This window comes from Cyprinus carpio, chromosome B24 (assembly GCF_018340385.1).
Source record: "Cyprinus carpio isolate SPL01 chromosome B24, ASM1834038v1, whole genome shotgun sequence".
NCBI classification, from domain to species: Eukaryota; Metazoa; Chordata; class Actinopteri; order Cypriniformes; family Cyprinidae; genus Cyprinus; species Cyprinus carpio.
The window spans coordinates 21,420,250-21,442,198 of record NC_056620.1 but is presented as its reverse complement, the minus strand read 5'-3'; the positions used below and the strand labels follow the sequence as shown (position 1 = coordinate 21,442,198).

At 35.2% G+C, this 21,949-nt stretch overlaps 2 long non-coding RNA genes and 3 gene segments (V, D, J or C); 3 read left to right on the top strand and 2 right to left on the bottom strand.

The window, feature by feature from the left end:
- Positions 1-21,949, top strand: part of LOC109089203 — a gene marked incomplete in the record, with an annotated part of 99,088 nt that overhangs the window by 69,255 nt on the left and 7,884 nt on the right.
- Positions 3,436-3,937, bottom strand: LOC122134489. The segment is given in 2 exon segments: positions 3,436-3,767; positions 3,868-3,937. Coding segments are annotated over 2 exon segments (384 nt in total).
- Positions 6,144-7,875, top strand: LOC109049780. The gene is made up of 3 exons (XR_002011130.2): positions 6,144-6,163; positions 6,372-6,470; positions 7,439-7,875. It is a non-coding gene; the product is annotated as an uncharacterized LOC109049780 (long non-coding RNA).
- Positions 12,818-13,358, bottom strand: LOC109095541. The segment is given in 2 exon segments: positions 12,818-13,128; positions 13,217-13,358. Coding segments are annotated over 2 exon segments (366 nt in total).
- Positions 13,205-15,234, top strand: LOC109095234. 2 transcript variants are annotated; one of them, XR_002018718.2, is made up of 3 exons: positions 13,385-13,505; positions 13,728-13,826; positions 14,797-15,234. It is a non-coding gene; the product is annotated as an uncharacterized LOC109095234 (long non-coding RNA). The 2 variants fall into 2 exon arrangements; XR_002018717.2 differs by having other exon boundaries at positions 13,205-13,826.

The following is a 21,949-nucleotide window of genomic DNA, read 5'->3' as shown; positions in this document are numbered from 1 at the left end:
CAATTACTGAAGTGAGAACATCTAGTAAAAAATCAGCCAATCTTCTGTTAGCCAAACTATTAAAAACTGTATCATTCAATTTAATTCTGAAAACATCTTTAAGACCAACAGATTCAAGGATCCCTGATACAGACCGATTTGCTTTTCAGAGACAGTTTGAAAATGCTCCTTTCAGCCGAGTCCTCCAGATTCTGAAGTTGAGAGTGAGATAAAGGTGGATGCAGAATTCAAGAGACAGAGCCGTGGACGAAAGTATAGCGCTACCACCGTCTGCTGACTAGCTGAGAGACCTCAGGGGAAGAGAGCTTCACCAGTGAATACTTCAGCACATCAAAACATATTTTCAGCAGAAGTAATAATTTGGTATTTTTTATTTTTGTTAATTTTTAGTATTTTTTTATATTTGTATAGATAATATATAGTCACTTTCAGAGTGTTAAATTAGCTGTATTAACCTGAATTGAATGTATTCTATTTTGTATTTAATAAATCCATTGATTTGAAATCCCTTTGACTACTGTACATTTTTGACAATACAGACATTAGTTATGGGGAAACTGCATCCATTACAGATGTATAATAACTGTTTTTCCCAAAGACTTATAGTAGCTGAAAAGTATCTACAAAGGAACAGATTTATTGTTGTAGATTAATAGTGTGGGCCTAGTGAGGGCTTCCTGGGGGTTAAGTGAGGGCTGCCCGTGTAGGGTCAGTGCTGAAGGGCCAATGTTTTGCCAATGAACAAAAATCTCAGAGGCCCGGCACTGGCAGCCCGCTGGGGGCCCTTAGGCTAGCCCTTAATGGGCCCATAAAGGGCCACTGCAGGCTTGTTTGCTACTGCTCAAGAAAATCTTTATGTTGCTATATAATAAGATATGAGTGTAGTGTACAAAAGAAAAAAAACATATTGCACCATTATTGTTTGTTTGATTTAATATCACTTTACGCACTTTAGTTTTTCTCTGATTCTAAGCATAATTGTGTCAAACCTGTCTGTCACAGGACAGATCACAGTCTAATAGAGCTGATTTGACTCCTAACTCAGTTCTGAGCTCATGTGTAGTTCTGTGTTTGGTCTCTGTGTGTCAGTAGTGAGTGATAGTGCTTAATCAGCTGCAGCATCAGTTCAGTCACTGTGACTCTGACTGACCGAGGTTTTTGTACCACGCTTTATCACTGTGTGAACACATAACCACCACTGACACTGTGTACATTCTGACAGTAATAATGTCCAGCATCTTCAGCCTATACTAAAATTAAAATCACATCCAAACCACACTTAGATGATTTACTGCCACTGAATCTAGATGGAGTTCCTGAGTAGCGGCTGCTTGTATAATAAATCAGGAGTTTAGGAGCTTCTCCAGGTTTCTGTAAGTACCAACTCACAGCAGGATTTCCATCACTAGTACAGCAGGAATCACTGCTAAATGTACAGGTTACAGTGACTGATTGTCCAGTTTGAGCGAGCAGCGCTGAGGGAGTTTGAGTCACTGTCACCTGCCCGAAAGATTCTGTCAAATGAGAAAGATAAGAAATCACAAACACTTTTACAAACATATATCTTCACAACATAAAAATAACAAGTTAATAACACAATTAATCCTTCCAGACACAAACCTCTACATAATACTGTCAGCGTCCAGATCAATATGGTGATGAAAGTCATTTCTGTTGGTTGTAGGTTCAGTTCTAGTGAGAAACAGTTGTTGATCATGTTTGATGTTTGTCAGAGTAATAAACACACGCAGAGCACTGAAGCGTGTGTCACTCATGTAAAACACACTCTCTATGCAAACACTTCAGGAGAATGTCTACAAGTAGGGGGCGGACTTAGTTATTTGGGGGCCCTAAGCAAATTTTAGGTATGGTTCCCCAACACAATAACTATATGCTCTTTTACACATAACCATTATTTTGCTCGCTCTGTCTCTCTCTCTCTCATAGGTTTTAGCTATAACTAGTTTATTTACCCCTTCACAGCGTAGTTTTGGTTTGAACATTGGAGGGGTTGAAGAGTGAGCTGTTTTAGTAGAGTCCCGGGTCATGCTCATTCATAAGGTTTATTTATTTGTTTGCTTATATATTTATTTTTGTGAAATGGTATTTTGTGCTTTCATCTATGCAAAGTTGGTGCAATAAGGCAACATCATAGTTAACAGTTACTTGTTTACATAGGATATAGGCCATATATGTAATGTATTTTATATTATTTAGGCACTTATAGACTCTAGTTTGACAGAATGTTCTAATTCAACATGGCATGGGAAGTCAATATAGCTTAACATTTTCTTATATTGATAATGTTTATTTCTTACTCCATAACAGTTCATCAGGCTCTGAATGATTTAATCTTTGCTATCTTTTGGAATATCTGAAGGCCATATAACATAGTTCTTACCATTTTGTTATAATAAGAATAGCCTATTAATCATTACAAGGCCAATAATGACTTTTTTTTTAATTAATCATTATACAGTAGCATTTGTTATGAAGAAACAACCGCCTGCATATTTAGAACCAATATCTACAACATGCTACAGTTGTAATATAAATTAAATCTATAGGGAAAAATCTATTCCTTTAACAGATTATCTAATATAAATTCTACAACAAGTTAGACTAAATTTTACACAGTAAATAAGCCTACAATAAAACGTGATAAATTCTAGTAAAGGTGATCAAGTTTAAAACATTTGATGTTATTCCTGGTTCAAAAAAAAATAAAAACGAATTGCATTTAATGTAATATATTTGAAATCAAAAACAAATAATGTGCATTTAGGTGGTCGAAAACATTACATTTAATTCACACTTAAGTGTACTGTTAACTGACATTTAAGTATATTTTAGTTAACATTAATTGCTTGTCAATACATTAGTAGTACACTTTAACCATATTCTAAAGAAGCAATTATGAAAGTACATATAAAGATGTACTACAAAGTCCAACTTAAGTAGTTTAAAAAAATCACTCAATAGTTCAACTAATTGCATTTAATATAACTTTAAAAATGTGATACATTTGAAATTAATTAAAAATACAATGTACTTAAGCAACGAAAACATTACATTTAATTTGCCCTTACGTGTGTTCTTTTAAAATATATTTTTTATGCAATAAGTACACTTCGTAAAAGTATACTTAAGTGCACTTCTTTTTTACAAGGGTAAGCAGCACTCATTACACCTTCCCAGCGTCAATTCTTTTGGCATGCCTCCACCTCCCCATCTCCTCCTCTATTTCTGTTATTCTCCCTCTAGGTACGCAATGAACTGGATGGACAGACGAACTCATGAAACTCAGTTCTGAGCTCATGTGTAGTTCTGTGTTTGGTCTCTGTGTGTCAGTAGTGAGTGATAGTGTTTGATCAGCTGCAGCATCAGTTCAGTCACTGTGACTCTGACTGACCGAGGTTTTTGTACCACTCTTTATCACTGTGTGAACACACAGCTACTAGGACAGTGTAAACTCTGACAGTAATAATGTCCAGCATCTTCAGTCTGGACTCCACTGATGGTCAGAGTGAAATCACTGTTAGATCCACTGCCACTGAATCTAGATGGAGTTCCTGACTGGAGTACGTTTGCTTTATAAATCAGGAGTTTAGGAGCTTCTCCAGGTTTCTGTAAGAACCAGGCTAGAGGCTGATAACCCAAACTCTGGTAAACTTCAGGACTGGTTTTACAGGACATAGTAACTGTGTCTCCTGGTTGAACAGGTTTCACTGCAGGCGTCTGAGTGACTGTCACTTCACCTCTTGATTCTATATTGAGAAACATGAATAAACATTCATAATTAAATATCTGTTGGAGGACAGTATTTCTAGCACAGATGATCAGTTAGAATAGTGTTTATCTCCTCACCTGTGAAACAGTAGCTAGTGAAGATCCAGATGAAGATGTTGATGAAGCTCATGGTTGCTGTTGGTTCAGATTCTCAGAGTTCAAACTCACAGAGCTATAAAACCTGCTGAAGCTTGTGCTGCAATGCAAATCATCTCGATGTAAATCTGTGTACGAGTTACAGCTGACGATGCATTTAAAACATAACAATGTTTAGGATCTTTTCTCTTGTTATGAGACAAAAACACTTATTCACGTCTAAATCTACAGACTTTCTGATGGTTCAAATGATTTGAAGAAAGTAGTTTGTCACTGAGGGCAAAGGTCATTCCAGAGGTCACAGGTCAACAAACAAAACTGCTTTGATGATTAAAAATGAATTGAGGAATGCATGATCATTTGGAAACTCAACATTTGGATGTCTAATGAAAATGTGATTAATGCATTTTTTTGTTTATATGTTTAGAATGAATTACAAGTTTTCATGCATCAAGAGACATTTAGAAATTATGAAACTGTTTTTGTGAAAGTCACTTTAGTTAGATGTTGAGAAGAGCTGCTGTTGAGTCTGATATCAGTGTGTAAGTGTGGTTCTCTCTTTCTCTGCTGGAGTTTGTGTTCAGTTGAGTGTGAAGGAGGTTTTTGTACGATGCTTTCACTAGAATGAAGCACTGTGGTACACTTTTGGTGGAGGAACTAAAATGATGATCAATAAGATCAGTAAATTCTATCATAGAAATGTATGATATTTGAATTTGCTTTATTTAATTAAGCAAACATTTGGCAACAATTATTAGAAATTAAGTTAAAGTTAAATAAAAATAAAGTTAGAATGGTTTATTCATTAATTGCATTTCATGATTAATGTAATCGATTCATAGTTAAAAGTAGATTTTGTTTGGTAATTTACAACTATGTATTAATATTCAGTGATATGTCATGACATTTCTTTTTTTCCATTTAAATTCATATTTCATCTTTACAAGAATAATTTCACATCTTATTATTGCTAACATTTCATTGCATTTTAATTCATTGATTGAAATATTTTAATTAATATTAAATTTTTCTGTAATATAATTGTGCCCATAATTCTAAATAAAGTTAACAATTAAGAGTTTTTGAAATGCAAGGGACAAAAGTTTGATAATATGAACTAAATGATTATTAATAAATGTTATTACTGAAATTTTTACAAATTAATATTTTAAACATACATTTCCATATAATTATGATTGTGAGTGTCTGATATGATCTTTTAAAAATAAAATTTTTTTGCATATGGGCAATATTTTTTAAATCAGTTTGAGAATAATGTAAAATGTAACTCATTAATTCAGAAAATAGATAATTATTATAATGTTTTAGTGTTTGAGCAGCTGCAGCATCAGTTCAGTCACTGTGACTCTGACTGCTCAAGGTTTTTGTACGACTCTTTATCACTGTGTAAACACCCAGCTACTGATCACTCCAAAACAGTAATAATGTCCAGCATCTTCAGTCTGGACTCCACTGATGGTCAGAGTGAAATCACTGTTAGATCCACTGCCACTGAATCTAGATGGAGTTCCTGACTGGAGGGTGCTTGCAGCATAAATCAGGAGTTTAGGAGCTTCTCCAGGTTTCTGTAAGTACCAGGACACACAGGGTGGGCTGCAGGGTGAAGGTTCACATAACTAAAATCTCACCTCTACATATACTCCTCACTAAACAATTCTCAGAAACAGTCATATTAACTTTAAACTCAGAAAAACAAACCATTAAAAAAAAAAATGTATTAGTCCATAAAAATATATTACTTGGCATATAATAAAATTATTTAATTAATATTATTTCAAATATACACTATTCACCTTGTAGTATAAAGCAGTATGAAAGAGTCCAGATGAAGATGTTGATGAAGGTCATGTTGATGAAGATTGTTGTGTGTGTCAGTGATGAAGTGTTAAACTCACAGCACTATAAACACTCTCAGAGCACTGAAGCATCTGATCAATATGCAAACACACTCCACATCATTTACCTGAAGACAGGAGAGATACACAATTTTGCCATTTTAATTCTTCAATATCTTTGCTAATACATTTTCATTTTCCATTTTCAGAAACAGGCATTTATAATGTTCTTAATGTTATTTAGAGTCAAGCTTCTCTCTCCAAACACTGTTTAATGTTTCATTCAGACTTTAATGCTGAGAGCATTTAATATTTGTTGTGCAGATTTTATCTATATCATCCATGTTAGTGTATAATAGGTCAAAGGTCATCTAATAGAGAATGACCATCTAAACCTGGTTAAAGATTTCATTATAGAGCAGGTAATTAGAATTAGCAGAGTTTAAAATCATGTGTTCTGAAAATCCGATGAATGCATTTTGGGACTGATTATGAAACAAATGATTTCAGCCTTCATGGGATTTTTTTTTTAATTTTTATTGTTTTTAAAGATAAATGATTTATGCCATTTTTTACATTAGTCCATCTCTGCTGTTGAGTCTGATATCAGTGTGTGTGTGTGTCGTGGAGTTTGTGTTTATTTGAGTGTGACGGAGGTTTTTGTACGACGCTTTCACTAGAATGAAGCACTGTGGTACACTTTTGGTGGAGGAACTAAACTGACGATCGGTAAGTCTCTTCAATTCTGTCATAAAAATGTATGATAGTCTATTTTAATTAACTTAATTTTATTAAGCAAACATTTGGCAAAGTTATTATAAATTGTTATTGAAATTAAGAATAACGTAAAAAGGTTTATTCATGAATTGCAACATTTCATGATTAATTTGAGTTAATAGCTAATTTTGTCTGCTATTTTAATACGATGTATTAATATTCAGTGATATTTCATTTCATATTTCATGGCATTTGTTTTTTTTCATTTAAATTCATATTTCATATCTTTTCAAATGTAACTTTTTCATGAATAATTTCACACCTTATTATTGCTAACATTTAACTGCATTTTAACTCATTGATTGAAATAGTTATTATATATATTAAATTATTTTGTAATATAATTATATAAAAGTTTTTGAAATGCATGAAGCAAGTTTGATGATACAAAAAATAAATCTAATTTTGTAGGCATCATCATCAGACAAAATTAATTTAGCAATTGAAATTTAAAAACATGTAAATGTACATTTCCATATAATTATGATTGTGAGCTTCTGATATGATCTTTTAAAAATACAATTCAAACTTAAATTATAATATATATTTTTTTCTAAATATAATCATGAATTTGCATGTGGATATTGTTTTTAAAATCAGTTTGACAATAATTTAATTAATTTAGAAAATATCTAATTGTTATAATGTTTTCACAATATATTAAGTCTGCTTCAGAAATTATATTTAAATAAGATGTACATATTACATTCAGTAATGTTAAACATTTATTTAATAGAGATTTAATGTAGGATAGTGTCTATGTGGCATACAGTATGAATGAAAGCAGTGAGGTGAAATTACAGTAACGATTAAATGATTGTGATTTTTCCTGCATTATCATGTCTGAAACTATGATCTACAGTCAGAATGCTAAGAGAGCTGGAGTGTGAGTTTGTGTTGTTTGTGTTTGTGTGTTTCAGCTGGTCCCGCAGTGAAGCCCTCCGTGTCTCTGCTGCCTCCCTCTTCTCTGCAGATCTCTGGAGACTCAGCCGCACTGCTCTGCCTGCTCAGCTCTTACTCTCCACAGGGGGCGCAGGTGAGCTGGACGCTGGACGGGTCAGAGGTCACCGAGGGGGTTCAGACCAGCGCAGAGAGCGAGCGTGACGGACGCTACAGCCGCAGCAGCGTCCTGAGCCTCAGCAAAGCACGCTGGGAAGCCGCCGCGCGCTTCGTCTGCAGAGTAACACATGACGGAGCTGATCACGAGACCTCGTTCCTCAAGAGCTCCGAGTGCTGATGTTTCTCCAGTGAAGAGCAGCAGGATTCACAGCAGTCTCCTGATTTACAGCTCAATACTCAAGCAGTCTTTTAATGTGCTGCCATTGCTGTTCATTCAATAAAGCTTCTGAACGTCTTACATTTGTGTTCGACTGCATCATTGATCAGTTTGTCCTTCCTTCACTAAAGTTTCAGCTGCTGTTGATGGATTGTAATAGTTGAGAACAGCTGTTGTTTAGCAGTAAATGTGAACTGAAGCTCTTGGGGTTTGAACATGGTCTCTGGAGACGGAGCTGCTCTATTCTGAGACGATCAGAATCACTAAAGCTGTCAATGCAAATCTGATTTTCAGCTCAAACTCACAGTTTCACTGTTTGATTGGTTCAACGCTCTGAACTGGAACAGTTTCACTTCTGCTCATGAGAAATGAGTCATGAATAATAAATTCATCATCAGCTTGAAATGAAGAAGCTACTTGAGAAACTGCTAAAAAACATCTTTGTTACTGGTGATTCACAATGACTTTACTGTATGACTTAAAAATGGTATATGAGTGTAGTTTAATGAACAAAATTTAAAACAACAAAACAACCTGTGGCACCATTGTCATTTGATTACACTCTGTTTTCTCTGATTCTGAGCATAGTTGACTCAAACATCTGTCACAGGACAGATCACAGTCTAATAGAGCTGATTTGACTCCTAACTCAGTTCTGAGCTCATGTGTAGTTCTGTGTTTGGTCTCTGTGTGTCAGTAGTGAGTGATAGTGTTTGATCAGCTGCAGCATCAGTTCAGTCACTGTGACTCTGACTAACAGAGGTTTTTGTACCACTCTTTATCACTGTGTGAACACTGGACCACTGTGTAAACTCTGAGAGTAATAATGTCCAGCATCTTCAGTCTGGACTCCACTGATGGTCAGAGTGAAATCAGTCCCACCTCATGATCCATTCCCACTAAATCGACTGAAACTGTTACCATAGTGATCCTTAACCTGATAAATGATGAGTTTAGGAGTTTCTCCGGGTTTCTGCTGATACCAAGCTAAACCCCAGCTATCTATTCCAGCATCAGTTTTACACACTATAGTGACGTCTCGTCCTTCAGAAACAGTCAGAACTTCAGGCTGAGTCACAGTGATTCCTCTGGATGCTGCTGACAACAACATTACGTGTGTTTAATCAACATTAAAGAGTCAAAAATGATCATCTTTCACTTCTGTTACTTGGAATAAAATCCGTCAGAGAAAAAACGTCCCTCAGTCAGTCGACTAACAATATTTGTGTCTTCATAAGACTCTCATCATTGGCACATTATACAGAGAAAAACACAAATACACAAAATCTCACTGAGCATCTGAAAATCACTGGATTGCAGTTGTTTAATGATGGTGAACCTTTATAAGCTGTCGGACTGCTAACCAGCAGTTAAAATCTGAAATATGCAGTGTTTTAATGCACTTCTTGATTGCATGATCAGTTTGTTGAATGTGTTTGGTAAGGAAAGTTATCACTCAGAAATGAAAACGCCACCATGCAGATAAAAACGTCTTGGGTTACGCATGTAACCATGGTTCCCCGAGAGGGAACGAGACCCCGAACAGCTCACCCAAAATATTTTTGCTACTACTCACGTCAACTAATTATAATCACACACTTGTATATTATATATTATTGATCAATATGTTAATCCGTTGACCGAACTACGCATGACGCGAGTTGGAACAGATTAAAATCTTTTTCAAACCATTCTCTGCTCCTCGAAGTTTTGTTAGATTTGGTGGAGAAACCAAGTCTGACCACCAGATGCCACTAATGTGCACTGTGTTAAAAGCTTCGAGTAATGAACCGTTTTTCGCCACAATTTCATGAAAGCCTCAAACGGTTCAGAAAGCCTCGATTTCCCATCACTACACTTTCCACATCGCTCACCTGCCTTGGTCTGTCACACGCACTTCAAACAGATGGCTCCTGAAGACAGCAAAGAGGATGACGTAATTAGCACAATCCCCCTCATACTTTCGGGCACCCTGCTATGACGTCATGGGCCGTGGACCAATAGATTGGCGTTGTTTCATACGTGCTTCAGACACAGGTCATGCAGGCTGCATTCCCCAATGTGCCCCCTAGGAGGCGCAGAGTTGAGTTCCCTAGAAGGTAAACTGATTTGTTTCATGACCTTAATTGTGTTTCAATCTATTGGCCCACATAGCCCATGTGTTTTTACTTCTTCTTTTTTTTTTTAGAAGTTTAGATGTCTCTGGTGTGTAAATGTTTGTGTGATGTATTTAAAGTGCACTTAGTAAAGAGCTCAAGAGTTTTCAGATGCACTGTTAGTTTGATTCACTGCATTTTTGCTGTTGGCAGTAAGAAAATCAGGAAAATATTTTAACGCAGTATACAGTAGATTCATATTGCTGATACTGACACTGAAAATGCTATTTATGTTTTAATATTTAGATAATTTGTTGGTTTGTTTTTTCCAAATTGATTTTATGAAATATTTTATATGCACAAATTGATGCTGTCTGACTTGACTAAATTTTATGCATTCTGGTGAAGGGTTTTTTTTTTTTTTTTTTGTGCTAATGAATCTTTTAATTTCTTTCTTTACTTTCACTGGACACTCAACTCTGTTGCTGTGTTTGGTCTCTGTGTGTCAGTAGTGTGTGACAGTGTTTGAGCAGCTGCAGCATCAGTTCAGTCACTGTGACTCTGACTGACAGAGGTTTTTGTACCACTCTTTATCACTGTGTGAACACATAACCACTGTGTCTACCCTGACAGTAATAATGTCCAGCATCTTCAGTCTGGACTCCACTGATCCACAAAATCAAATAATTATTAGATCCACCACCACTCAATAAATACCAAGCTAATTAATACATTACATTTGCTTTATAAATCAGGAGTTTAGGAGCTTCTCCAGGTTTCTGTAAGTACCAGGATAGAGGCTGATAACTGTAACCCTGGTAAACTTCAGGACTGGTTTTACAGGACATAGTAACTGTGTCTCCTGGTTGAACAGGTTTCTCTGCAGGCGTCTGAGTGACTGTCACTTCAGCTGCTGATTCTACATCAAAAATAAACATTCAAAATGAAATATCTGTTGGAGGACAGTATTTCTAGCACAGATGATCAGTTAGAATAGAGTATGTTTATTTCCTCACCTGTGAAACAGTAGCTAGTGAAGATCCAGATGAAGATGGTGATGAAGCTCATGGTTGCTGTTGGTTCAGATTCTCAGTGTTCAAACTCACAGAGCTATAAAACCTGCTGAAGCTTGTGCTGCAATGCAAATCATCTCGATGTAAATCTGTGTACGAGTTACATCTGATGATATACATGAAACATAACAGTATTTAGGATCTTTTCTCCTGTTATGAGTCAAAATGATTGACTCAAGTGTCTGAAGCTACAGACTTTCTAATGATTCAAATGACGGAGTGGCTAACAAAAACAACTAACAACTAACAAAAGTAATTTAAAATGCTATTTGTGTATTTAAATGTTCATTTTATTAGCACAGCAAATGTTAATGCTATTTAATGTTGCTGTCATCATTCTGAGCAGCAGAGAAAGGCACTGTAATGTTCTCATCCATTTGTCACAAAACTATTATATATAATTTTAATTAACCTATATACAGTGTATATATATATGTGATTTTATTTTTGGCATATTTTTGATTCATGAAATTGTTTATTAAAAAAAAAATGTTTTGAAGAATAGTTATTCATTTTGTTCATATATTCGTATGAAGGAAATTCGTTGTGAAGAGTATTTGTTATGAAGTTTATTTAAATTTTCTTTATAACAAATTTTAAGAAGAAGTTAAATGTTAAGAAAAAATGGAATTAGCCTGTAGTCTATAGATAGCCTTACTTTTATAAGACTGCAGGTAGAAATAAAAAATTTTCGGTAATCTTTAAAATGAGAGAAATCACTGACATAATTTAGGCTACAGTATTTGACTGCAGAAAAAAAAACGAATAGTCTAAAACCATTTAATTTGCCATGTTAACTTACAAATTAAAAAAAAAAAAAGACAAGAAACAAATCACAACAAGACCAGTTGAGGTTTTTCTTGTAATCAAGAAAGCAATATTTGACAAAATTACAAAATGAATAGCCTAATAAATGATGTGTGACAGTGAGTGCATCTCCACTGCAGTTGTATAGCCTACAATCGCTGTCTTCAGTCGCAAATATTAAATATTTTAAAAAATCTTTGTGAAAATGACTGGCGACGACTTGTTCTTGAATTCTAAGATTATAATCTTTAGACACCACACACTATGTGACTGCCAACAGCGACTGAGCCCAACTGTACCAGACCCAGTCTGACTAGACACGATCTAGACACGATCCATCGTCAGGACTAATATACATTCACAATTCACAGTCTGTAGTGTGTTCTCAGATCAAGAGAAACAATTATGTCACTGATCTTCATGAGGAGGCAAAGGTCATTCCAGAGGTACAGGCCATTAAAATTACATTAATCATTAAAACGCTTTGATCGTTTAGAAACCTCAAATGTAGATTTTTAATAAAATGTGATCAATACCTTAATTTTTTTTGAGTCACTAGTTATTAAATATGTTGTAGAAACTTGAAATTTCTGTAAAGCTGCCTTGCAACGATTTGTATCATGAAAAGCACTACACAAATAAACTTGAATTGAAAATGAGTTATGAATAACAACGTCTTTATTAACTTGAGATGGAGCTACTTGAGAAACTGCTCAAGAACATGTTTATGTTGCTGCTGCAACACAATGACTTTACTGTATGACTGTATAATATGTATTATATATATATTATGCCATTGTTGTTTGATTTAGTCTATTTACACACTCTGTTTTCTCTGCTTCTGAACATAGTTGAGTCAAACCTGTCTGTCACAGGACAGATCACGGTCTAATAGAGCTGATTTGACTCCTAACTCAGTTCTGAGCTCATGTGTAGTTCTGTGTTTGGTCTCTGTGTGTCAGTAGTGAGTGATAGTGTTTGATCAGCTGCAGCATCAGTTCAGTCACTGTGACTCTGACTGACCAAAGGTTTTTGTACCACTCTTTATCACTGTGTGAACACATCACTACTGCTGTGGTAACTCTGACAGTAATAATGTCCAGCATCTTCAGTCTGGACTCCACTGATGGTCAGAATGAAATCACGGTTAGATCCACTGCCACTGAATCTAGATGGAGTTCCTGACTGGAGAGTGTTTGTATAATAAATCATGAGTTTAGGAGCTTCTCCAGGTTTCTGTAAGTACCAGGACACATAGGATGGAGCAGAACTAAATTTACAGCTCATCACAACATTTTCTCCTGGTGTGACAGTTTTCACTGAAGGAGTCTGAGTGACTGTTATCTGAGCTTTACACCCTGAAAAAAAAATTTATTAGTCCATAAAAATATATTATTTGGCATATAATAAAATTATTTAATATTATTTCAAATATATACTATTCACCTTGTAGTATAAAGCAGTATGAAAGTGTCCAGATGAAGATGATGATGAAGGTCATGTTGATGAAGATTGTTGTGTGTGTCAGTGATGAAGTGTTAAACTCACAGCACTATAAACACTCTCAGAGCACTGAAGCATCTGATCAATATGCAAACACACTCCACATCATTTACCTGAAGACAGGAGATATACACAGTTGATACTGATATATACTGATACTCTATAACAGGTCAAAGGTCATCTAATAGGCAATGACGATCTAAATCTGGTTAAAGATTTCATTATAGAGCAGGTAAACAGAATTAGCAGAGTTCAAAATCGTGTGTACTGAAAATCTAATGAATGCATTTTGGGAATGATTATGAAACAAATGATTTGCCTTCATGCAATATATATTTTTTTTAATTATTATTATTTTTATAGATGAATGTTTTGTGCAATTTTTACATGAGTCCATCGCTGCTGTTGAGTCTGATATCAGTGTGTGAGTCTCTTCTCTCTTTCTCTGCTGGAGTTTGTGTTTATTTGAGCGTGACGGAGGTTTTTGTACGACGCTTTCACTAGAATGAAGCACTGTGGTACACTTTTGGTGGAGGAACTAAACTGACGATCGGTAAGACTCTTCAGTTCTATCATAAAAATGTATGATAGTCTATTTTAATTTACTTAATTTTATTAAGCAAACATTTGGAAAAAGTTATTATAAATTGTTATTGAAATTAAGAATAACGTTAGAAAGGTTTATTCATGAATTGCAACATTTCATGATTAATTTAATTTATTCATAGTTAATTTTGTCTGCTATTTTAAAACTGTATTAATATTCAGTGATATTTCATGGCATTTGTTTTTTTTTTTTCATTTAAATTCATATTTCATATCTTTTCAAATTTGTTTAATTTTTTCATGAATAATTTCACATCTTATTATTGCTAACATTTAACTGCATTTTAACTCATCGATTGAAATAGTTATTATATATAGTATTTTGTAATATAATTATGTCCATAATTCTTGATAAAGTTAACAAATAAGAGTTTTTGAAATGCATGAAGCAAAAGTTTGATAATACAAACAAAATAAATCTAATTTTGTAGGCATCATCATCAGACAAAATTTATTTAGCAATTGAAATTTAAAAACATGTAAATGTACATTTCCATATAATTATGATTGTGAGTTTCTGATATGATCTTTTAAAATTCAAACTTAAATTATAATATAATTTTTTTTCTAAATATAATTATGAATTTGCATGTGGACATTGTTTTTAAAATCAGTTTGACAATAATTTAATTAATTTAGAAAATATCTAATTGTTAATGTTTTCACAGTATATTATGTCTGCTTCAGAAATTATATTTAAATAAGATGTACATAATACATTCAGTAATGTTAAACATTTATTTAAAAGAGATTTATTGTAGGATAGTGTCTATGTGGCATATGAATGAAAGCAGTGAGGTGAAATTACAGTAACGATAAAATGATTGTACTTTTCCTGCATTATCATGTCTGAAACTATGATCTACAGTCAGAATGCTGGAGTGTGAGTTTGTGTTGTTTGTGTTTGTGTGTTTCAGCTGGTCCGGCAGTGAAGCCCTCCGTGTCTCTGCTGCCTCCCTCTTCTCTGCAGATCTCTGGAGACTCAGCCGCACTGCTCTGCCTGCTCAGCTCTTACTCTCCACAGGGGGCGCAGGTGAGCTGGACGCTGGACGGGTCAAAGGTCACCGAGGGGGTTCAGACCAGCGCAGAGAGCGAGCGGGACGGACGCTACAGCCGCAGCAGCGTCCTGAGCCTCAGCAAAGCACGCTGGGAAAGCCGGCGAGCGCTTCGTCTGCAGAGTAACACATGACGGAGCTGATCACGAGACCTCGTTCCTCAAGAGCTCCGAGTGCTGATGTTTCTCCAGTGAAGAGCAGCAGGATTCACAGCAGTCTCCTGATTTACAGCTCAATACTCAAGCAGTCTTTCAATGTGCTGCCATTGCTGTTAATTCAATAAAGCTTCTGAACGCCTTACATTTGTGTTCGACTGCATCATTGATCAGTGTGTCCTTCCTTCACTAAAGTTTCAGCTGCTGTTGATGGATTGTAATAGTTGAGAACAGCTGTGTTTAGCAGTAAATGTGAACTGAAGCTCTTGGGGTTTGAACATGGTCTCTGGAGACGGAGCTGCTCTATTCTGAGACGATCAGAATCACTAAAGCTGTCAATGCAAATCTGATTTTCAGCTCAAACTCACAGTTTCACTGTTTGATCGGTTCAACGCTCTGAACTAGAAGAGTTTCACTTCTGCTCATGAGAAATGAGTCATGAATATTAAATTCATCATCAGCTTGAGATGAAGGAGCTACTTGAGAAACTGTTAAAAACATCTTTATGTTGCTACACAATGACTTATTAAACTATATTTACTCTATATCAACTTACACCCTGTTTTCTCTGCTTCTGAGCATAGTTGAGTCAAACCCATCTGTCACAGGACAGATCTCAGTCTAATAGAGCTGATTTGACTCCTAACTCAGTTCTGAGCTCATGTGTAGTTCTGTGTTTGGTCTCTGTGTGTCAGTAGTGAGTGATAGTGTTTGATCAGCTGCAGCATCAGTTCAGTCACTGTGACTCTGACTGACCGAGGTTTTTGTATGACTCTTTATCACTGTGTCAGGACATTTCTACTGTCGAAGACATGTCCAGGCTTACAGTAATAATGTCCAGCATCTTCAGTCTGGAATCCACTGATGGTCAGAGTGAAATCTGTTCCATGATCTGCTCCATTGCCACTGAATCTAGATGAAATTCCAGACCATTGTTCTCTAATGCCGAAAATGAGGATTTTAGGAGCTTCTCCAGGTTTCTGCAGATACCAGTTAAGACATTCACCACAACCCCATGAACGTTTTCCAATTTCTCTGTTAGTTTGACAGTTTATAGTAACTGTTTCTCCTGGTTGAACAGCTGCTGCTGAGGGACTCTGGGTCACAGAAACTTGTCCTGTAGTTCCTGTGAATAATATTTCATATGATAATAATGGCAACCGTTATTAAAGTATCCAGAACAAAATCAGTTTTACCATCTAACACATGCATATAAATCACATTTAGAGTAATAAATTAACCTTGAACAGAAAGAATGAGTGTCCAGATACAGACGCCGATGATCATCATCTTCTTGCTGGTTGTTCTTTCAGTCTGAATGCAGAAAAGCTCTCAGTGATGAAATGTTAAACTCACAGCACTATAAACACTCTCAGAGCACTGAAGCATCTGATCAATATGCAAACACACTCCACATCATTTACCTGAAGACAGGAGAGATACACAATTTTTCTATTTTATTTCTTCAATATATTTGCTAATACATTTTTATTTTCCATTTTCAGAAACAGGCATTTATAACGTTCTTCATGTTATTTAGGGTCAAGCTTCTCCCTCCAAACGCTGTTTAATTTTTCATTCTGACTTTGATGCTGAAAACATTTTATATCAGTTGTGCAGATTTTAGCTATATCATCTATGATACTGTATAACAGGTCAAAGGTCATCTAATACGGAATGGCCAGCAGAATCTGTAAAAAATTGCTGTAGTTTCTACAGCAAAATTTTACAGAATATTACTGTTTAAACATTTTACAAGATGTAGCTGTAATTCCCAAATCATTATGGGTCAAATAAGGTTTTACAGTTGTTACAGTATATTTCCATGTCAACTGTAATTTATTTACAAGAAGCAGGTGTTTCCTACACTAACTTACTGTAGTGTGGCATTATGGGATTGCGCTCGCATCATTCAAATCTGAAATCCAGCCGACTGGAGCAGCGCCAGAACGATTGAAGATTAGAGGCTTTATTCATAATTCCTGGTAAGTTCACTTAATTTTACTTTATATATCTTTTATATTTATTTAAGTTAATGTATAAGCGATATCATGTCACAATAGCCTCCTATCATGACATTTAGACAAGTGGCCTTGGTAACTTCTGTGCAGTAAGCTGGAAATTCCTATCATAGCATAGTTAGGCCAAATTCTGCATTTTTCTAATTTTGGCAGTAAAATGTTCTTATTGAGAGCATTTAAAGTAGTGTTTACCTAACTTTTAACGTAAAGCCCAATGCGAACGATTGTCATAGTAACTACTATCCGTCAAAATAACTGACCAACAGTAAAATGTTTATATATATATATATATATATGTGTGTGTGTGTGTGTGTGTGTGTTCAACTGTCCCATATTGTGACGTGACGCCTTAACGTTACTAAAATTAGTAACTACATGTAAATGAGTAATTGTGTGTATTCTGTAGTTGTACTCGACATTAAAGCTCGTCTGAGCCATTTTTTTAAGTGAAAGACATCTTTATATGCCTGACTGGACAAGTTAGCCTGATTAAAATTTGAGTGAAAAAAAAAACAAACAAAAAAACACAACAACAAGGAACCATCAAAACGCAAGACATATTCTGATTATATTACCGTTGCATTCAACATCAAAACAAGCTTACCGGCACACATAAACTCAGGAAGATACATGAGGTAAATGTTTTACTGTTGAGTTTATTTATAACATAAGTAGCATAACAAGTGAGCTGTTTTGCTGAGTATCACGATTGCAGATACATACTTCAGTAAACAATTAGTTAACAAGTTACTTACTTTTAAGACACAATATTGAGTGTTGTTCCATTTCACAAACGAAAATAGTTCCAAACAAAGATCAAAGCAAAACTAGTTTACTCATCCTCAAATCAAAACTCAGCTGTTTTTTACTGAATGGTTCAGTATTTTGAACAGATCGGTAGAATGAATGACTCAATTGACTCGCTCATTAAGTTATTTGCTGCCACCTAATGGCGGTTTAGTTTGACGTTTAAAAAAGTAGCATTGCATTTTTCCAACATTTATTAATTGTATTTTCAAAAATTAATGTAAAACATTAATGTCATAATTGTTGTAATTTTGCATTGTAAATTTAATTTGATTGGTGGTACAGTTCTACAATGTACTATTATAATTTAATTTATTGATGAAATGTAAGAGTTTGTTTATTTTAAAACATATGCATTTTTTGGGTGTTCATTTTGGTCTAATAATTCATGTAAATGCATTTAAAGAAATCGAATGCATCATTCATTTCAGGGTTTGTACAACCTTTTGAGAGATAAATTAAAGAACTTTTCAATGACTTTCAAGCATTTCACACAACTATTTCCAGCACTTTAAAGCTCTAAGATGATCCAGTTCGAATGTTATCTTTAATGGGATGAACAAAATATAGCCTACTTTGTGGTAAACACTTCCGTAAAAAAAATAATAATAATAAAATCACAATTATAACCAGTAGACAGCAGAGGAGCACTTATTGGCTTATTTTAGTCATTCATTTCTACATTTTCTCTATATTATGAAATTATAAAATTACCATTATAAAATATCAAATAATCAAGAAATCAGATTTTGTCAGAATTTTACACATTTTTTTGCTCCTGGCGCCGCAGGAGAACTTAGTGCCACTGCTCTCAAATGTTAGTGTAGCAGAGCGGGAGGAATACCAAAACCCATCTTACCAAAACCCTAAGATGATGTATTAATGCGGACTACGCCACCCCTTTAAAAGTGTGGGGAACTAACCACTTAACAGATTTTAGACACGCAGGTTCGTTACCAGGAAGGGCAGAGACAAAAAGGTATTAATGTACACATTTATTAGGTTTACAATAATCAGAACAATTAAGACCAAAAATATAGCTCAATTGAGCTAAACAACGACTCAATACAACACACACAAAACAAAAATTACTAAAACTTACCCGTGGCCGGGTAGGCTAGCTGTAAATTAGATTATTCTTCAGTATTTTACAGTTTACTGTTAAAATTATTCTTTACAGCATTTTCATGGTTAAATTATAACATCATCTTGTATTTAGGGGTACTTACAGGATTTTATTGGCAACTTTAGTAGATGAATCAAAATCCCCATGCAGCAAAGAGTTGAGGACTCACAGGTGATTCGTCCAATTTCTGTTTACTACAAAAACAAAAATCTGTTTACTACAATAAACAGACAAATGGAGCTACTGTACAAGATGTAGAGTGGAAGTCAAGATTTCTCTAGTTAAATTCTGTACTGGCTGTTCCTTATACATGGATTCAGAAGAGATTTTGAATGCAGCGCACAAGTCATGTAAACTACTTTTACTAAGCATTTTTTTTTTTCATGTTTAGAGTTTGACATCCAGAGTCATCAACTGTCCTTGTATAAAAAAAATAAATAAAGTAGTATTTTGCTAAACATCCCTATTGTCACAAACCACAATGGAGGCAGAGGGTTAGGTGCATGTGAACATTTTATTTACAAGTGGTAATGTGACAATGATATGATGACCGGAAATCCCAGAGCTCTGGAGAGTTAAACACGGGAAGACATCAATGGGAGATTGTCCAGAAGGATCAAAGGACATAAGAATGAACAGGCTAGTGGAAAATGGTCAGACACCAGTTCCGGTTAGTGAATGGTAGACTGGACATCAGAGTACTGAAATGAAGGTGTCTTTATCCTGGTGAGTGATTGCTGGGTGCAGGTGCAGGTGATCAGTACTCCGGTGATTGGGATCGTGCTTGATGAGAGTCAGGTGCAGGTGATGATTGGGGTGGCTGTGACCGACATTTATAGAGTCATGGGTTTGGAGTGACATAAGGGTGAGTAAATTATTATTCTATGAGCTATCCCTCCTTCTATAGTCAACCTTTTTCATATTGAAATCACTAAATTAATCCAAGTTACATCAGTGCAAAGACACTTTTTGTTAGATTTATATTAACTTTTAGAGTCTTATTCAGTTGATGAATTTGTATGATTAACTTTTATTAAATATACCTAAATCCCAGATGACACTGAGCAGAATGACTTCAAAACACAATGTTGTGAATGTCAAAATCCAGATGTGAATCACATTTATGGGTGGGCTTGGAAAGAAACAGTCCTGATTGAGTTTTCTAGTTTTAAAAAATGCAGTGGCCGGTTTTGCAGTGCTGATAGAAACCTACAAGATCATCTCAAATGAGGAGTTTAGGAGCTTCATTTATTGATTATTTTGAGCTCAGCTGAAACGCTGTTTTAAAGACCAATTTCATAAAGACTTAGACACAGAAAATAGTTGTTGATGGATTGTAATAGTTGAGAACAGCTGTGTTTAGCAGTAAATGTGAACTGAAGCTCTTGGGGTTTGAACATGTTTTCTGGAGACAGAGTCTAATAGAAATGATTAATACAATCATTTCCTGAATAATGTAATGTAATGTATTTTTTTTTTTTTTGGCTTTTTTATTTATAAATAATTCCTACTGTAGTTTTCATGCATCCAGAGAGATGATGAGGCTGTTTTCGTGAAAGTCAATCCGATAATCCATAATTGATAAATAGAAAAGCTGATGTTGAGTCTCATAAGTTTGAGTTTCATGGCATCTGTGTTCATTTGAGTGTGACAGAGGTTTTTGTATGACTCTTTATCATTGTGTGAACCTGGTGCCACTGATGTCATGGCGACTCTGACAGTAATAATGTCCAGCATCTTCAGTCTGGACTCCACTGATGGTCAGAGTGAAATCACTGTTAGATCCACTGCCACTGAATCTAGATGGAGTTCCTGACTGCATATATAATAAATAATAAATCAAGAATTTACTACATTTCTCCATAATTACCAAAGAAACAGCTGGTATAATGACGCTGAAGGCTATCCTTGAACACATCTGGGCTGGTTCTACAGTTGATCTTCACTGTTTCTCCTGGTTGAGCTGCTGTCGTTGAGGGACTCTGAGTGATGCTGATCTGTCCTCTACACTCTGAAACACACAACAAGAAGAAAATCAACTCAAAACTTTGACAATATACTTGAAGAAATGAATTCATATCAAACTTGTACTGTACAAACCTTGAACAAACGCTGTGAGAGTCCAGATGATGAAGATGATGAAGGTCATGTTGATGAAGATTGTTGTGTGTGTCAGTGATGAAGTGTTAAACTCACAGCACTATAAACACTCTCAGAGCACTGAAGCATCTGATCAATATGCAAACACACTCCTCATCATTTACCTGAAGACAGTTGCTCATTAACAGACACAAATCTTTTTCATAATATGTCTTCTAATAGCCAATCTGTAATAAATTTTATCAGACCATTCACTACTTAATAAATCAATTAGACTGACTATATGATCCTGACTCCCTCCTGAGACTTTAATCCCTAAATTTTATGCCAAATCCATGGATGTTCTGCAGGTTTTTACAGACATGAGGATCATCACACACTCTGTCAATCACTGAATCAACTGAGTTTGATTTTGTTGCGTCACACTTGATATAAAACGTTAATTTTTCCATTAAATTGAGTTTCATGCTTTAGTAATAACACAGACTGCATAAAGCAGAGATGAAGTAAATGCAGGTGATGTCTGCTGTGAGTGATGTGTTTGTTGGAGACTCAGTTGATGTGTGTTTGTTCAGTTAGTGAAGCGTTTCAGGAGGTTTTTGTTCAGCTGCTCTATTAGTTTGTATCACTGTGGGTCACTTTCGGCAGCGGCACCAAACTGGATGTTGGCAGTAAGTCAGTCATCATTTAATATTATTAATACAACAACTGACTGTTAAACATTTAGCTGCTCTATAAAAATTATGCACTTTTCCACTTATTTATATACTTTAATTTTATTTTTAGTTCACATTGAATGATTGTCA